Below are 19,383 nucleotides of genomic sequence, written 5' to 3' on the forward strand. Positions count from 1 at the left end.
TTATGGTGCCATTATTTCAATTCAGTCCAGCTTTATTTGTACAGCATCAGTTCAGAACAAAGTCATCCCAAGAAACTTTGCAGACATAATCAATTATGATTCAATTAAAACAAATCCACATTAGTCCAATTTATTATAATAGTGTTCATGCAAGCCAATTCTTAAAAAATAATTGCTTGGCTAAAGAAAAGCTGGGCAATTAGCTTTTCTATATTTGACTTGCTAAACTGTACAAAGTTAAAAGACCGACAACGCTGAAGAAACACTGATAAAATGGCTGAATTGGCTCAAAGCTAGTTTATCTTTTTCATAAGGTCTCGGTTTCTGGAGCAACGGTTAAAAACATACAATGCAGGATCATCAAATAAATAATTGATAATGGTAAAAATATTATTGGCTGTTTGGTTTTACTTTTACATTAGATGACAGCTTTAGTTGTAATAATCAGTTCTTTTTTTCCCTAAAATCTTGTTCCTTACAAAAAAACACAAAAAACACAAAACAAAACAACAACAAAAAAAACAAAAAACAAAAAAACAAAAAAACAAAACAAAAAAACATCACATTTACATGTGCCACCTTTTCCTCCCTCTGTACCCCTTAAAACAAACCAAATTACTCTCAAGTATTGAAGCTTTTATTTTGGAAGTAGACACCTAAACCGGAAACGTATTAATAGCCAATGTATTTTTTTTACGAGCACACCCATTACTTTACTTACTTTCACTCATAAAAGCGCATTATTTTTAAATAACAAGTAAGACATTTGACAGTAATCTTTCTACAGAGGGAATATAATATTTATTTTATACAATAAATCTAATATTTATTTGACAGTTGTTAAAAGAAGAGGGGATGCTACGCAATGTTAAACTTCACCCTGGAACAACTTTTGCAGATGTGTTGCTGCGATCAGATTCAAAATTATGTCATATTTTCCATGAAACTGTCAAATGTCTCAGTTTCAACATCTGAAATGTTGTTTATGTTTTATTGGGAATAAAAACCTGGATTTATGAGATTTAAAATCAATGCATTATGATTTTATTCATTTTTGCATGCTGCTCAAACTTTTTGGAATTGGTATTGTATTAAAGTATTAAATTTTTACAGTATTATACTGCTGCCCCAATCACAAATCTAAATTACGCTGTATCTTTTTGACCAAACAGAACGGCAAATCCAACTACTTCAGCATATTTTATTTACGTCGTAACCACACCACAAACCAGTTTTTCCCCTTCTCATTCAGCTGTACTCAGCCGTTGTTTGTACTTTAATAATTTAACCACTTGGACCAAGTCATGTGTGAAGATGCAAAATCAAAAGTCTGCTTTAAGTTATGGAGTAAACTTTAATAATTTAATAATAATAATAAAAAAAAAGTTCCAAATCAATGCATGATAAACATGATCTGTCTGTCTTCTTGAGTAATTTTCAGGTCATGTGTCCTGTGCAGGCTGAGAGTTTACTTTCTGTTTGTTATTAACAAGAAACACAACATGTGTCCACTGGGCAGCAAAAGTTATGTCATTATATCAACTAAGACAGAAAACAGCTGAATGAAAATAGTGACTTAAAAAAAAGAACTTTGTTATGTGAAACTATTACAGTTTTGTTTAAATGTACATAAAATATGTCTGCAAGCCACCAAAGTAAGAGTCGGAATAACGTTTCAGTTAAGCTACAGCTAAACCTTTATGATCAAACACTCATCATCCACTCGCCATCCAAATGGAGACTCATCAGACCAGCAACGTTTCTCCATCTTCTATTGTCCAGTGTTGGTGAGTGTGTGTGAATTGTAGCCTCAGTTTCCTGTTCTTAGCTGGCAGGAGGACCCGGTGTGTCTTCTGCTGTAGCCCATCTGCTTCAAGTCTGGACGTGTTGTGTGTTCAGAGATGCTGTTCTGCAGACCTTTGGTAGGAACTTATATGACTTCTGTTGCCTTTCCATCACCTCCAACCAGTCTGCCCTTCCTCCTCTGACCTCTGACTTCAACCAGACATCCTGGTCCAGACAAACTGTTGCTCTGGATGTTTTCTCTTCTTCAGACCATCTCTGGAAACCCTGGAGATGGTTGTGGGTGAAAGTAAATACTCAGACCAACAACCATGCCACGTTCAAAGTCTCTTAAATCTCCTTTCCTCCTCATCCTGATGCTCAGTTTGAACTCCAGCAAGTCGTCTTCACCATGTCTACAAGACTACAAGCAGCCATGTGATTGGCTGATTAGATATCTCTGTTAATAAGCAATTGAGCATGCATACCTAATAAAGTGGCCGGGGAGAGCTTCTCCTTGTCTTTATCAACATAAAAAATCAGTCAAAATTAATTGGAAAAAAAGATTGGTATACTGAAAACTGGTATTAATCAATGAATTCTCGACTTTCAGTCTGTAAACTGTGTATTTTTCAAGTTGCTGCAAAAGAAATGTCTAGAATCAACCAAGTGAAGCAATGATGCAACAGCATTTGTTTGCACGTCAATCATTACAGGTTTATTAGAAAAAACATGTATTTTACCAGAAGATATAGGAATACGGGAACTATAGTTGTTTGTATAACGTCTCACATCCTGTCTTCTTTTCTAAGTGTACACTATCAAAACAAAGTCATATATTTGAGTATTACTATCCATCAGAGGTATGAACATAGCAGCTGGCAAAAGAAGGAGAAAGTCTTGTCTGCACACCTGAAGTTGTGTTTGCAAGATAAACAGTGAAGTCATTCAGGTGAGACTGATGCTCTCTGATAAGACTGTTTAAACAGAGGTGGATGCAGTGAGCGTGCAGTGGGTGACCAGGGAATGGTGGTGCTGCCCTCCAGTGGTAATACCTTATAACTACATGACTCTTACTCTCCAATCTTCCCAGTGCTGCACAGATTTAGAAAGGTGCCATTTAAAAGGAGCAGTCCATCAGTTCTGAGCAGACAGACCAGCCATGTGGTGAAATGAGCTGTATAACATGTTTTACTTGAAGATCTTTTTGCCTTATTGTGTTGCATTCTGGAAGAAGTTGTATCCAGTGTTTTCGACCCAGTAAATATTAAATAAATAAACTCTACTCCTGCTTTTGAAATGAATAAAGTCTTGGAATATCAGCCTTACTTGCTAAACAAAATGTAAATCCCTCTAGTGTTGCTCAGTAAGTTATAGTGGGCTAGATTTAAAAAAAAAATGTGTTTAAGGTAAGGGACAGAAATATAAGCATAAAGGACAGCAGAATTACATGGTAATAATAAAAAAAAGGTAATTTGTTTCTGCTTACCAAGCTCCCAAAAGCCACATGCAATAATTTATCACTGTGAATAATCTTGATAAGCATGAGGAAGTAATTTTTCATGATAAGGAACGGGTCTTTTTAAAATCCATGAAACTGTAAAACCATAATTACTGATAATGGCACCTAAACACTGCCAAAGAAACAGATCTAGTAATGGACAGAATGACACCTGCACTAACCCTCGAAAAAGTCTTTTTTCAAGGTGGATTCATCAAACTACTGCCATGGAGTCAAAGCAAGTAAAAAGAATCAAATAAAGTAAAATAAAGATTAAACTTTGGGATAACTTTGTTTCTGAGCAACCTTTCTCCTCAATCCTTAATGGCTGTTATCACCTGGACAGAGGGTTCTTACTGATACCTTCAATGAGTTCTGACCTTTAATCCTGCCTTGTCATTATATAATGAAATTTATGCCACGGTCCTGGGCCCCTGCCAGAGGTGTGTGTACCTTTACCTGGCCTCAGCTGCTCTGTCAGCTCCTCTGATGGTACAGCCTTCCTCTGCTGCTGCTACTGGGACTCACAGACAAGCTGCACATACTAACACACTCCACAAACACAGAGACAGAAGGAGAACAAGCAGCCCGGCAGACAGACAGACAGACGTACGCCTGGAAAGAGGGAAAGCACACCATGGGCTGCTGTAACAGAAGGTGCGGGCTGATAGCCGGAGCTGTGTTTGGGGCTGTGGTAGCCATCCTGGGAGGCATCCTTATTCCTCTGGGGAACAAGATCATTCAGGGGACTGTGGAGAAGGTATGGTTTTCAGTTTCACCCTGGCTTAGAGGGTATGACAGACTGCGTGAATGTGTGTGTGTGCAGCGGAGATGAAGGTGAATGAGGAGAAATGAGAGGGAAGAGGCGTATATTTGGAGAGCTGTTTCAAATGGTAAACAGGAGGCAGTGCAGGAAGCCAAGTATATCTTGTTTTCATCCATCAAAAGATCAGCATCTGCGATTCTTTTAGAAATCGAAGCGGAAATCGAACCAATTTCCTGTAGATCTTTTTAATAAGAAATAACAGAGCATCCACCTTTTTCATGTGTCAGGAGAGCTGCTGGCCTGCTGGCAGCCTTGAGGCGTGTTAAAAATAGCCTGTCTGTGTGTCTGCGGGGTCTAGGAAGCCGTCATTGAGCCTGGAACGATAGCTTATGACACCTGGACTGCTTCAGGGGCAAAGGTGTACAGACAGTTCTGGTTCTTTGACGTGAAAAATCCAAAGGAGATTCTGGAACATGGCTCAAAACCAGTGGTGATGGAAAAAGGACCTTACACATATTGGTAAGGTATATTTACTGACCTTTCTTTATCATCTGTATGATAAGCATTCAGCTTGAAACCTGAAATTTGATAATCTCCTTCATCATATGTTGCCAGGTAACAGACAACAGCACAGGATCATCTGGTGAAATTGAATTTCTTCTGTTTCAGGACAAGATATCTTCCCAAAGAGAACATCACATTTAACTCCAACCACACGGTGTCCTTCCTGCTGCCTCAGGGTGCCATCTTTGAGCCATCTATGTCAGTGGGACCAGAGGAAGACAACGTCACCTCGCTCAACCTTGCAGTGGCTGTAAGTGTCGGAGCAAATGTGTATTTTTTCTTGTTCGACATCCACTTCAAGCAGTCATTGTCACTGTGATTTTAAATGAATCACAAGAAATGCCAAAGCAAGCTGTGCTGGCTTCTGGCAGGTCACAACAATGTTGATTCATTACATCTGTTTGTTTGTTTTTGGATGATTTTTACTTTCCTGGGTTGTTCTTTTAAATAATTTTGTAGGGCTGAAAACTACTGAAAAAGGATTAGAGACAAATGTCAATCATCTCTGTTTTGAAACACCAACAAGATGCCAGCCTCCGAGCTCTATTCCACGTAGCACATATTCATTAAAATAACAATTTGAATACTCAAGAGAAGACAAGGGACCATGCTGGTGTTGGACCATGAGTTTCTGCAACAATACAAATATTGTTTTTAAAACAATATTCCTCCTAAAACTTGGTTAGCATAATGCTGACTTGCAGTCATAAACGCTGCTGACTAAATTAAATGTTTTCAGAATATTTCTACTGTAGCTAGCTGGGTGTAGTTTCCTTCCTCTACCTCTGGGCTTAGCAAATAATACAGGGCTAATCTATTTGTTTATGTTCCTGACAAACAGGATCATGCTATCCTGTTATATGATGGTACTAAATTATAGAATCTGAGCTTAAATAATTTATAAATCAACAATTCAGCCATCCAGACCACACATTTTGTTTGTGGACTGTTTTTACGTTGTGAACTACCTGCAGGCTGACTAAGTGTTAGCATCTCCTGCGTTGGCAACGCCGTGTTGTGTGCTGGGACAGGACGAGCCTCTGCCTGCTCGTGCTTGGTTAACTACAGTTTAGTTTAGCTAAAAACAATCAAATCTGGTGGAGAAGGATCTTAATGAGACTTTGGTTTTTAACAATCACTAGTTTCAAATCTTATTCAACAGAATAAGATGGTAATTTCTGGAATCATGCTCTTGTTTAGAGCTAAAAATATTGGTGCTCCTTAGTAACTTAAGGTTTCAGGAGACTAACAAGGTGGCGGCCAAAACAGCAGCCTCAAGGATTTAGTCCGTCCATTTTCAGTACCTGCAGATGAAGTGGGGAGGTTACTGGAGCTGCTGCTAGAGAAGAAGGGAAAGGCTTTAGGGACATCATAAAGAAATTAATCAAATCACATTAGCCATGTCCATCAGTTTCTTTTAAAGTCTATGACATTGACTCACTGTTGGAGCAAAGCTCATTTAAAAATTTAAAGAACCAAAAGAATCACAGCTTTTGGCCTCGTAACAAACTCTCAGTCTCAGCCGATACTCAAAATAAAAAATCCTCATAACGCTTGATTGAAGTGGAAAAAGTGATGTTCTAACACACACTGTGATATTTTCCAACCACACTTCCTAAGCAGACTGCTGAGAATAAATGTAAAAATCCAGATTAAATGAATTAAATGATTTCAGGTAGAATTTCAGGACCGGTTTTCTGGTCTTTGATCCGTTTATCAACTCGCTGTGTGGACTTTTGCTCCTAATCCTTTTTGGCTGGATGCCCTTTGCTAGAAAGACTTTTTGGCACTTGGTTTTCTGGCAGAAGGAGGCTTTTTTTTGTTGTCCTCATCTTTCAGCCTCTTAAGGCGGCAGAACAGCTGAAAGTAAGATTAGGTCTGGAAAGTGTCGGAATTCTTCTTTAATTATAATAGCAAAATTGGCAAGTCTGTGTTTATTTAAAAAGAAACATACGCATCTAAACCGATGTTACCCACATGCAAAAACAGTAATACATATTTTATTTAGTTCTTATGTAAATAATTTACATGTCTTTCTTCAGACTTTGATAAGCTTTGACTGATGAGTGCGACAAGTGAAGGCGTCTGCTTGTCATTATGGAGAATGTAATAAAAGAAGATTATTTTCTGGCTTTTCTCCAGTGGAAACAGCTTTCTTTGTGTACACAGCAGTTCTGCATGTTTTACTTGTGCATTGTTGGAACTACACTGATGCCTCGTGTAACTAAGATCTTCACTGACAAACAAGTTTTCTAAATGTTAGCATCATTTCTCCTTTCTCCTTTCTCAGGGAGCTTATTCACTGGTTGGAGAGGAGCTTCATCCTCTTCTAGAGATAATGATACAAGCAACCAAGTCCTCCTTGTTCCAGTACCGGACAGTGAAGGAATTGCTGTGGGGGTACACAGACCCTTTAATGAAAGATACTTTGGGCCTATTTGCACCTGTAAGTCCACCCTTTAAAAGATGATTAAGCTATAAGAAGTCTTGCTTGAATGCTGTTTCGGAGTGTCTAATTTAAGTCTGCCTTTCCTAGTACAATGATACGTTTGATGGCTATTACAACGTCTACACTGGCAAGGACGACATAAAAAAAGTAGGAATGATTGACATGTGGAGAGGAAGACGGTGAGTTCATTCAGAATCGTGAGACTTTGATGTTCAGTCATCAATTATTCAGACACAATTTAATGACAAGTGAGAATATTTTGAAATTGAAGGAACAAAGTTTGACTGAATCATTTTTGTGCCACAGGAGCTTAAATTTTTGGAATGACTCTTACTGTGACATGATCAACGGGACGGGTAAGCCTCAAATCCTGGACCTCGCTTATATTTCTGCTGCTCCACTGCAGACAAAGCATCTATATACTCAGATTTTCACAACTCTCTCGCAGATGCTACATCCTTCGCTCCACTTTTGGACAAGAAAAAGCCCCTCTATTTCTTCTCATCGGACATTTGCAGGTGATAATGTGTCTCATACAGAAGCTAATTGGCTGATTTAGCTCTTTGTCCTTTTAGTAACCCCTGGAGGCCAGAGCTTACCATTAAAGTCTCATCTGACTTAGGTTGCACATTAAAGGTACCAGAACATCGAGCCTGGACCAACCTCTTTGCTGTTTTGTCTTCAGGTCAGTTTCAGCCAGCTATGAGAAGACAGTGGATCTGAAAGGGATTAAAGTGTACCGTTACTCCCTCCTGCCAGAGACCCTCGCTTCCCCTGTGAACAACCCAGACAACAGGTGTTTCTGCAGAAATATGAAGATCACCAAGAACTGCACCTTGGCCGGAGTACTGGACCTCAGCTCCTGTCAAGAAGGTCTGTTAGCGTTCATCTTTCTGTGCACAACATGCCAAAATGAAACTGCATCCCATTTATCTGCTGTTTCATCATTTTGCTCCTGCAACAGCCTGCCATGTGGATGTCTAATTCTGTGCTTCCCATCTGAACAGGGAGACCTATCTTCATTTCTCTGGCCCACTTCCTTCATGGCAGTCCAGAACTGACAGAGCAGATACTGGGGCTCAACCCCAGTGAGGAGCAACATAAAACATACCTGGAAGTAGAACCTGTACGAACCAATGACAGACAGATTTCCTTTTTTTCCTTTTTTTTTTTGTGTGTTTTAAAAGAAGTTTCACGAGTTAATATTTAACTGCTAATTTTTGTTCTATTTTTTCCAACAGACCACTGGGTTTACTCTGAATTTTGCCAAGAGAATTCAAGTTAATATGCTGTATGGACCATCAAAAGACATCACGTAAGTTATCACTACTTCCGAGTTTGTAGAGCAGGATTTTCTGCATCTACATAATGAGATCCTGACATGCTCACCTGAAACAAAGGGTACGGTTAAATAGTCCAAAAAATGATTTATCATCTTTCCTTTAGCTAGTTACTTGACCTTACTGTAAGACATCATGGGGTTGAGGAAAGATGGCAGCAGAAGTATAACTGGAGAAACATGACCAAACATCAATTTAAAATTGTGGGACCGAACATGAGCAGCTACCTTCAGCTCCACCATCAGCTGATCAAACAAGGTGCCTGATTTCCTGCAAAGTATAATCCATCCATCCATCCATCCATCCATCCATCCATCCCATTATCCATCCATCCATCCATCCATCCATCCATCCATCCATCCATCCATCCATCCATCCATCCCATTATCCATCCATCCATCCATCCATCCATCCATCCATCCATCCATCCCATTATCCATCCATCCATCCATCCATCCATCCATCCATCCATCCATCCATCCATCCATCCATCCATCCCATTATCCATCCATCCATCCATCCATCCATCCATCCATCCATCCCATTATCCATCCATCCATCCATCCATCCATCCATTATCCATCCATCCCATCATCCATCCATCCATCCATCCAGCCATCCATCCATCCATCCATCCATCCATCCCATTATCCATCCATCCATCCATCCCATTATCCATCCATCCATCCATCCATCCATCCATCCATCCCATTATCCATCCATCCATCCATCCATCCATCCATCCATCCATCCATCCATCCATCCATCCATCCATCCATCCATCCATCCATCCATCCCATTATCCATCCATCCATCCATCCATCCATCCCATTATCCATCCATCCATCCATCCATCCATCCATCCATCCATCCATCCATCCATCCATCCCATTATCCATCCATCCATCCATCCATCCCATTATCCATCCTCCATCCATCCATCCATCCATCCCATTATCCATCCATCCATCCATCCATCCATCCATCAATCCATCCATCCATTATCCATCCATCCCATCATCCATCCATCCATCCATCCATCCATCCATCCATCCATCCCATTATCCATCCATCCATCCATCCATCCATCCATCCATCCATCCATCCATCCATCCATCCATCCATCCATCCACCCATCCATCCATTTTCCACTGCTCATCTGAGGCTGTAGTTTTAGCAGAGAAGCCCAGACTTCCCTCTCCCTGGCCACTTCTGATCCTGAGGTGTTCCCAGAACAGCTAAGAGTCATATCTTCTAGATCTTCCCTGGGTCCTCGTCCCAGTGGGAAAACTGGGAGGGGGCCTGGTAAAGGTCTCCACCTGGCTCCTTTTGATAGACTGATGCAGAGTCTGCGTCACTACTGATGCTGCACTATGGACTTGGTTAATTATTTTGCCACTTTACTAATATTGTCTTATACATGGTTAGAAAGCCTGATTATTCACCTTTACAACGAGGTAATATTTGTAAAGATGGTGCTTCTGTGGAAGGTGGAGCACAGTTAAATGTGTAGGTAGTCTAGCTGATGTGACAAACTTCTCAAAGAAAGAAAGTCTGAAACTGCTTCATTCTCTGACGGTCAAGTAATGAAGTCTTTCCCAACAGGGTGCTTAAGAAAGTCAAAGACTACACCTTGTTTCCAGTTGTTTGGATGAACGAGGTAAGAGAGAAAAAAGAAAAGAAGAAGTAAAGAGTGAAAGAAATAAAATGGAAATCAGTTTCTCTCTCCTCTGTCTCTTCCCAGACGGCGACGCTGGATGATGAGACGGCGGACATGTTTAAGAATGAGCTATTATCTCGTATCAATATGTTGGAGGTGATACAGCAGGTGCTGCTCGGCACAGGTATTGCCATCTTCCTCCTGTGTCTCATCTTCTACTGCGTGGTGAAGAGGAAGCAGAACCAAAGCAAGCTTGCGTGAAGGAGCGATGCGAGCACGGTGCATTCAAGCTGCTATGCGACATCAACCCTTTTGATATAGACTCACACTTTTTTGTAATTTCACTGTTATTTATAATATTTTACCTCCTTTTGTACCAAGAGGAGGGAATACTGTGATTTTGTAAAGCTCAAGAGCTGAATTCCTTTGCCAAGTTTATTTTAATTGCAATGTCACATGAACTCAATCAGGGATAACTCTAGAGAAAGCAGGTGGAAACTCCTCCCAGCTGTCAGGTAATCCTTCACAACCCTTAGGCGGGAGTTTGACATCCTATGACAGAAATGTACACAAATCTAATATTGCGCAAATGTTTATATTATTTGCTGAACTAGTGTCTTTAAAATGAATTAAAAAGCTGAAAGATCGAGTTTTATTTGTCCTTGATCAGGAGTCTTGTTCCCTGTGTTGGATTTTTCCTGTTTGCACCAGGTTGTCAAAACTGGTCTACATCCCCGTCAGCGCAGACCGCCTCGGTGCTGACGCTGCACTGTGCTCATGTTTTAGTTTACCTTTAGTGGAACATAATTCACATAAAGCCTGGGGTGATTATTAGTCTGCAAATATCAACGAGTCTGGGGTTTGTTTGCTGAGAAAGCAGCATTTCTGGGCAATGGGAGACCATGCTTTCAGTTTATGGGTTTTAAAATGACCCTTTGCAGGCTGTGAGGGGCAGAGACCAGGAAGTGATTTAGATATAGTGATCAAAACTAACAAAGTCAAACATGCAGGATTTATTTAACAAACCAAACACTGGCAGCCAAGTAGACAGACCTGGTGGGCAAAAAGATTAAGTCTCAAAACAGCCCAGCAAATGAGATGAAATGACAAGAAATGATAACAATGGTAGGGATGCAGGAGCAGGAAAGAGGTCCATTTCTAGGGCTCTTGCCAATGCATAGCCTAATGTAGCAAACAGAGTAATAACAATGGAAGCCTTGGGGGCAGTGTCGAGCGGTGTAGATGATGATCCAATCTATGCAACGACTAAAAGGAACAAAGAAGAAGAAAAAGAAGATACTATGATATATTCGATGGCCGCACATACATCTACTCTGCTGCCTCTTTTTATGTCTTTTTTGGAGAACATCATCATGATCTCCCTCCCCATCACCATGATGAAACTGATGTTGTGAACTCTGCACTGCCCCCTAGTGTATGTACTACAAACAACCATGCTAATGTAAACGGTACATGAGAGAATGAGGACAGTGATGTTTGAAACAGACAAATGTATTAATGTATGCAAAGGAAGCATTAATGCCAATCATGTTAGCAAGAAAGAAAGAGCAGAGCCAGTCATTTCAGTTAAAACTGGTGGGACTTTTGTGGGCGATGGATTGTTACAGAGCACAGAGAACACGGATCTCAGCTTGTCATGCTACAAAAAATGGAAGGAAGAACACTTGTTGGACGTTTGCCGGGAGTACTGCTCCTGAGAACCACCACAGCCTCTTTTGGGTGTGTTCAGTTCAAATATTTGGCTTAAATCTAGCCTATCACACAGTTAGGGGAGGGTTTAATTCTTTCTTATTTCTGAGTATCTGTGAGTTTGAAACTAGACATATCAGATCCAATTGTGGAATGACTTTTAAAACAAGCTTTGATTAAAAATATGAAACAGGGTTTCTTATCACTGATACTTTTGGAGTTAAAGTGGACGGTGTCCTGTGTTGGGAGGGGCTTTGGAGCCAAAGCTGAAGCACAGCAGAGAGGGAAGCGAAACAAACTTTAACTTTTTTTTCATAATTTAAACTCTGATATCTCACCGTTCTTGATTTAAAGAAGCATTCTGGTAGAGTTTTTTGCTGTTCAGCAGAATGATCATAAAGCTGCAGCTTACTTTCCAAACAGCAAGAACAAATAAATGAAACAATCTTCAGATTTTTTTAAACATTTGTAGCAGATCTGGATGTTATAGACTGGATTATGGCGATTTGTCTCTTCTGTTTGCACATTTCAGACATTCCCTGCTCATACAATACAGTTTACTTCAGATTTTGTGTATTGTGTAGAGTCCTTGGTGGTGATGCTTGGTATGTTCTTCTTCTTTGGGTTAAGCAAGCCAGTGACAAACTACAACCTTTTTGACTAATCAGATTCATTTAAACACATTTATTCAGGCTATCATGACATCAATAAATACAAATACATACTTTTCATGACTCTAAAATGACACAATGTGGAAGCTGACATGATGCTGGTGACAGATATCTGAAGGGAAGGTACATGCTTTTTTTCCAAATAAAAATGATAATACTCTATTTCTCCGCAATCTGCAGATACAGTCATGTTAGTTGATGAATAATGTTGAAATCATATACACAGTGAAACCTTTCACAGAGCTTGGTGCAACATTAATTTAAAGACTGAACAAACAAAATACTATGTACACAAGCGTCTCTATCTACATCACCTATGTTTTAAAGGAAAGTCTTTTCACAAACGTCCAGCCACCTAATCTACAGACAGCCTCACTGAAAATGTGTGTTCATGTTGGAAAACATGAATCCAAAGGAGGATGCTGTCATTTTTCAGCAATTAGCTACATATTTTCTAGTTCTGTGCTAAAATCAATTCAGGCAATGATTTAGGAACCTCTACGTTGCCAAGGAAACATGCTTCTGTGATGAAAAGGTGGAAGTGATCTGATGACACAGAGGCAGCTTTTCTGACAGTTCAGGTACATCTGAGTACAGGAAATAACAGAGGAGAGATCCTACATGGAATTTCATTAAATGTTTAGTTTAGTGCTTCAAGCAAAAAAAAAAAAAAAAAGAAAAAAAAGAAAAAAACAAACAAACACAAAAAAGGAAAAGACACACTCCAATGTATATGCCTGCTTAATCCATTTAAACAAAGGAAAAGAAAAACAATAAAAACTAAAACATGTTGTCACAAAACAACAAACCTAGTATAAGAAAACCTGTAGTGTTTTACAACCATGTCCTGGTATGTGGAGAGGCACATTTAAAGCAACACTACGTAACATGAAAACACATTTTACATAATTTAATCTTAACCTTTGTGCTTCTGACTCATTTTGATGGTACACCGACATTTATGAACCTTCCTGAAGCCCTCCTAAAACCACACTTCAGGACATTCTGTCAAAGCTACATTTTGCTTTAAAGCACCACGTCCCGTGCTAGAAACTGGATATCAACACACTGGCTACTTTGGACACACACCAGGCTGATTCATCCAAGAAATGCAAGCGGATGCTGCTGGAAAAAGAGAGAAAATGACAGAGCAAGAGATAAAACAGGAGTTAACATCTGACTTTTACTGGCTGGTGAGCAACCAGAAAAGAGACAGGATGCAAGATAGATGCTGAATCAGCCTTCGTTAGCAGGCGGAAAAAAATCTGCCAGAGTATAATAGTGTTGCTTTAAAGTAAAAAAAACTGTAGCGTTCTCTTTTTCAGGGGATGCCGAAGCTGCTTCGCCGATTGTGGGCTCTAGCAACGGCAAATAACCAATAAAAAATCGGCTCCATACTGACTCTCTATCCTCTCTTCACAACCACACAAAAAGAAAACAGAACAGAAGGACCTCCTCCTAACTTCCAGCCAATCACAGACCTTAAATGAGATGTGTCATAGTTCACTTTGACTGACAGGTGATCTGATTCAGTGACACTCTGTAAATGCCAGCACACACCAGTCTGAGCATGACAGTTACATGTAAAATGTCAACATGAACCATGTTAACAGAGAGAAGGAATACAAAACTAATATATTTGTTAAAAAACAAAGAGCGGTTGTATTATGGCACCGAAATGGTGAGCAGCCCAGTTTAGAATATGTTGTTTTCTTTTGTTAAAGGTGTTGTGTGATGTTTCGTAACTATTTTTTTTGGTGTGGTTTTATGAAATGTTTGCAAATGGAAATACATTTTTTTTTTGTGTGAAATGTTTGCATATTCTTATGTTTTGCAAAATGTTCTTCTCCTTTCTGTTTTGTTGCAGCATTTGTCACCTCAGGTTAACCATTGTTAGAAGTAGATGAACAGTTTGGCCTTATACTGTTACACAACATTCTTGATTAGGATTATTTGTCCTCTGGACTTTATATAACTGATACTGTTGTAAACATGATATTACCTTTCATGAGTCCACAAAGACCCTGTAGTTTAACTGCAATAAACTATTTTATTAGTTAAAAGTAAACATTCAAATGGGGGGATAATCTAATAACAGACTAACATTTCTTATTCTAATATTCTCACTATCAATAATACATTTGTCTCCGTTTTATCCCTTTTCATTCACCTCTATTTAATAGGTTGATTTAAAAATTCTTCTTTTAACAAAAAGGAACAAATCCATTGTGAGTTAATTCCCAGCTGGTTTATTTCCCACCACGAATGTAAGATAAGATAGCTGAGTCTCAAAGTGTAATATTCTGTGTACTATCAGCTGAGACCACAGCTTATTAAAAGGCAGTCATAACATGTCCACTTCACGTTATGCTGTGACCGTCACAAATCAGTGGTTTGTGGCTGCCTGTGTGGTTATGAAATGTCACAGCCATCTGGTCACAGTACCTCATGCAAGAAAAGAAATTCCCCAAACCCACATTCTGGTTCGACTGTACATCCACAATGCAGCTTTGCAGCTGAGATGGGAGCAGGGGTCTGAAGGGTTAAGGTTAGAGGAAGGTGTGCGTATCAGTTTCTGCTGCTGCAAACTCCCTGCGTCAGACCTCTGGGAGGTGATTGCGTCTATTCCGGCTCTTCCTCCGATCCAGTAGGGGCTTCAGTTTGGCCAGGTCCCCCCTGAGAGGACTGGGTGGTTGTGGCGGCGGCTGCTGCTGATTCCTTTGCTGCAGGTTCTGAAACTCCCTCCTCTCTTTGCAGTACTGCTGTACAGCCAGAGTCTCTGCAGGACTGAAGGCTTCCAAAAGGGCCTTAGGGTGCAAAGAGCTGGCCCACGCCCAGGGCGACTGCTGCTTGTCTGCCAGCACGCTCACCATGGCTTCACTTAGCACACGGAGACGGATTTTGGCAACGGTGCGTTTGAAGCCGTTCTCTGTGGTCAGGCAGTAGTAAAGGCCCTGGTCGGACAGCTGGACGGAGCGGAAGAGGAGGCCGTGTTCGGTGGAGAGGACACGGTCATTCAGCTTCACCTGCACAAGCCCATGGAAAATAGAAACTCTATAACACCTACATTTATTCACAATAATATATACAAACTCAAAATATGTATCTAAGTAATTAGAGACTTTGTAATTTATCAATTTTGATTAATTGCATTTTAATCACATAATATTTGCTCATAAAAACCAACATTTTTAAATTTTAATAGATTTTAGTGGACGACTAAATCAAATAATAGACAGATATTTATATTGTAAATTCAAGCTCTAGTCATTTCTGGAATAATGTATTTAATTGCATTTAAATTCCAAATAGTAGAAAAAGAAATAGAAAATTTTCAACACTCCGAAGTGTGCAGACCCTGAATTGGGACGCAGCACCAGCCAAGTTCTGATGTGTGTCTTAATTTATTCGGTGTACGGAACTCCTGTTGTTAGGAACACATACTGCAGTTAAATGTGTAGATTTTTTATGGCGGTAATTGGTTTGTAATTAATTGATCGTAATTAATGTAAATGGTTAGCGACAGTTTTTAGGAGAAGCCAGAGCTTGAAGACCCTCTTCCTTCGTTAAAACCTCCTGTTTGGGAGCACTTCAGCTTCCCATGGATAAGACGAAAACGGGAAGCCGGTCTTGCGTCGAGCTGCGCTCCCTGTAGCCCCGCCCCCTCCACGTCAAAGAGCTCTCTGCTGTGCTCCCTGTAGCCCCGCCCCCTCCACGTGGAAGCGCTCTCTGCTGCGCTCCCTGTAGCCCCGCCCCCTCCACGTCGAAGCGCTCTCTGCTGCGCTCCCTGTAGCCCCGCCCCCTCCACGTCGAAGCGCTCTCTGCTGCGCTCCCTGTAGCCCCGCCCCCTCCACGTGGAAGCGCGCTCTCTGAAAACTCGCTGAACGGTGTTCGAGCCACAAAATCACTACTGACGGCCTGAAGGACCTTTTTTTCCTACAGCTTTTAAGTAGCTTTTGTTTTGAAGAGCTGTAAACTTTTTTATAGTTCTATTTTCTGACAGCTTTTGTCTTTAACAATATGAAACACTGTAAATAAAATAAATAAAATGTAAAATGGTTGTTTTTACTCCGAATACAGACTTTATCTGAAAATATGCTCATTCAAATACCAAACACGTCGTAGTCCTGCAGCTTATCCTATGCTACATTATCTTTTACAGCATACATGCAATTAAAGTTTTACTTTTAAAAGAAAACATTGAACTGTGGATTAATTTAACATTTGTTTAAGTTAGCATGAAACATCTATCTCTTGAAACATTCCTCCCTCCTTTAAAATATGTAAGTGCAGATATTGTTTAGTAAAACAGAGGAAGCATTTCTCTATTCATGCCATATTTTTATTTATTTAAGAATCTTTTAATGGAGAATTTATTGCGAGTTTAATTTTAAATGTCAATAAAGATGTTCCTGTTTACACCAAAGTTAATCAGTTTTATGTTTTGCATTTGTTCCCATACTGTAAGAACAGAACCGTGACCTTTAAACCAACGTACGTACGAGCTGTGAGGGAGAAATGAGTTTGTGTAAGAGTTAAATCTATATTAAATCTTTATCTGCTAGGCACTCTTTCCCCCACCTTTATATAACCTTTTAAAGGATCCTTTCTTCTGAGGGGAGTCAAATATTTGTGAAATGCTTCCCCCACAGAGAACGTGGTCATTAGCCGAGGCCCATATCATGTTTGATCTGTAGTATCACCTCTCATTATGAAGCTCCCCTGCCAGTAAACCTTCACTGTCTCTTTCCGCAGGCGATACAAATCTTAATAACATGCTGTATATGAGCTCAGTGGTTTGTTATGTCTTATGTTTAATGAAATATTAAAGTCAACATGCACCTGCTCCCTGTGGATGAGGGAGGACATTTAATCAGTCACATCATGAGGGATTTTGTTGTCAGTTCTACGTTATCTTGTCAGAAGTGACCAATAAAAAGCTTTGCCGCTGACTTTTGTCCTCTTCAAATGTCAGACTGACCTCTTTCCTCCTGTCATTGTCCCTCTGAATGAGCCAGCGGATCGATGCTTGAGGAGACTTTGGAATACACTCCAGGAAGGTGGTGTTGTTTTTCACACCATACTGCATCATCTCCACGGCGTTCCTGTAGGCTGACACACACACACACACACACACACACACACACAGGCTCAGAGTCAAAGCAGGCACATCAGACGTCACTCGCTGACAGACATGAAGCCCACAGATGGTCTCAAATCTGTCTCAAGTCTCAGGAGTGACACTGAAATGTTGACGAAAAGCTCCTTCTTTACACGACCAAACCCCACCCACACTTCAGCTTCTCCAAACAATAAAGCTCGCTTTCCCATCCTGTCATTTCTGCTGCGTTTAAGTGGTTCATCACTCAGCTGGATGTACGACAGGGATGTGGCTAATTAGTGGTAATGGCCATATGGCAGGTTTCCTGGGCTCATGTTAATTTAGAGATGTAAACTTTCACGGAAATGAGAGAGTCCTGGGAATGAATTCTCTCCTGTCATTAAACTGCATCCTGCTAATAGACTGGATATGATCTGTGCAGCACCAGGACTCAGAAATGCTGCAGAATGCAAACAGAAAAATACACTATACAATTTATTGACAGACCTCAAACACGTCTTCACAGTAAATCTGTTAGGCCAAATGCTTATTGACTGAATAATGCATCCATGCAGGATTAAAAGCTGCATTGATTAAATTCATATGGCCGTTTGGAAGCAGCTCAGAATCATTATCCCCCTATAAATTAGCCAAGGCTAGCTAGAAAATAGCTTCCTGTTTATACACCAAGCAGATCCAATACAACATTCATTAACAGTCAAGGTCTCATTTTAGCTCATCGTTTCACCTTTAACCTTGTGCACACACAATCATTTAACCCACTTAAATTACCTTTTAAATTGAATCCCCTACACTGAGTGAGTGGATTTCCATGCATAATATCCTGCCTTCGGCTTCTCCTGCAAAGAAAGAAAGAAAGAAAGAAAAAAACATAAATAAAAACATGCTTCCTTTTCTCGTGAAGAAAATTTTGCTGCCAAAATACAACGAGGGAAATCTGGTCATGTTATTCCACTCGGTCCAGCACACTCATACAGAACAGCTTGAGGGGAAGAGCATGTAAACAGCTCACACATTTCAGGCACATTTCCTGCAGAAAAACTGAGATTTGGGCTTTTTTTTGTTGTTCCAAACTAAACTTGACCTGAGACTGAACAAATCGTCTAGAGGCTTGCAGCTGCGGCTCAAAGAGACCACAGAGGTATCGGTTTAGAGGCGAGGTGTTGCTCATTCCAGACGAGGACGTCTGTGTTATGTCTGGACACAAGGAGGGGAACAACAAAAGCTAAATTTGTGACATTGCTTACACTCAAGTGTGTACTGATGGATCATAAGATCCTCTCACCCCCACTGTGGACAGATCTTTCTATTCCTGTTTAACAGATTATACATCAGCTGCTGCCTTCAGTCTGGTATGTTGATTCATTTCAGATTTATTTATTTTAGAAAACTTCAACAGTAGACATTGAATAAAACAGAATACATGGGTAGTTCTCAGGCTTGAGGGGCCCTGGGTCCTGCCTTTGACTCATGCTTGGGTAGTTGGTGCCTGGTGGGGTTGGCAGGCCACAGTTCCTGATCTCTTGGGGCCTGTGCTCCATGGTTGTGGGGGCTCTGATTGGAGAATTCCTCTGCTTTCCTCCGGGTGGGTGTGTGGTTGTCCTTGCGGTGGGCTTGCTGAGGTTCATGCTCTATCTTGGGTACTGTCTGCCTGAGCTTTGGGAGCCTCATTGTTTCTGACCATTGGATGGGGCGCGGTTGCATTAGCACGACTGCATCCATCATTACACACATCTCATCCCATCTATTTTCATGCACACACACATATGCTTATCATACAGTTGCTGTGTTGTCTTTTGAGTTTACCAGCAGCCACAG

General features: G+C 40.4%; 2 protein-coding genes across 2 annotated transcripts in view; one reads left to right on the plus strand and one right to left on the minus strand.

Annotated features, from left to right (window-relative positions):
* The first annotated feature begins 3,767 nt into the window (after positions 1-3,767).
* cd36 (CD36 molecule (thrombospondin receptor)) lies at positions 3,768-10,728 on the plus strand. The gene is made up of 12 exons (XM_041977706.1): positions 3,768-4,043; positions 4,408-4,568; positions 4,719-4,863; positions 6,904-7,059; positions 7,150-7,241; positions 7,369-7,418; positions 7,511-7,580; positions 7,748-7,935; positions 8,070-8,188; positions 8,304-8,377; positions 10,008-10,062; positions 10,147-10,728. Exons 1-12 carry the CDS (start codon positions 3,921-3,923, stop codon positions 10,321-10,323), a joined length of 1,410 nt encoding a protein of 469 aa, XP_041833640.1. The 5' UTR covers positions 3,768-3,920; the 3' UTR covers positions 10,324-10,728.
* A 3,473-nt stretch (positions 10,729-14,201) lies between these two features.
* sema3c (sema domain, immunoglobulin domain (Ig), short basic domain, secreted, (semaphorin) 3C) overlaps positions 14,202-19,383 on the minus strand; it is a 48,655-nt gene continuing 43,473 nt past the window's right edge. The window contains exons 16-18 of the mRNA XM_041977927.1: positions 18,337-18,404; positions 17,425-17,555; positions 14,202-15,469 (exon numbers count right to left, since the gene is read on the minus strand). Coding sequence (XP_041833861.1) covers positions 15,041-15,469; positions 17,425-17,555; positions 18,337-18,404 — 628 coding nt within the window. The 3' untranslated portion in view covers positions 14,202-15,040. The remainder of the gene's footprint in view (positions 15,470-17,424; positions 17,556-18,336; positions 18,405-19,383) is intronic.

The sequence above is a fragment of the Melanotaenia boesemani genome, chromosome 23, assembly GCF_017639745.1.
Source record: "Melanotaenia boesemani isolate fMelBoe1 chromosome 23, fMelBoe1.pri, whole genome shotgun sequence".
NCBI classification, from domain to species: Eukaryota; Metazoa; Chordata; class Actinopteri; order Atheriniformes; family Melanotaeniidae; genus Melanotaenia; species Melanotaenia boesemani.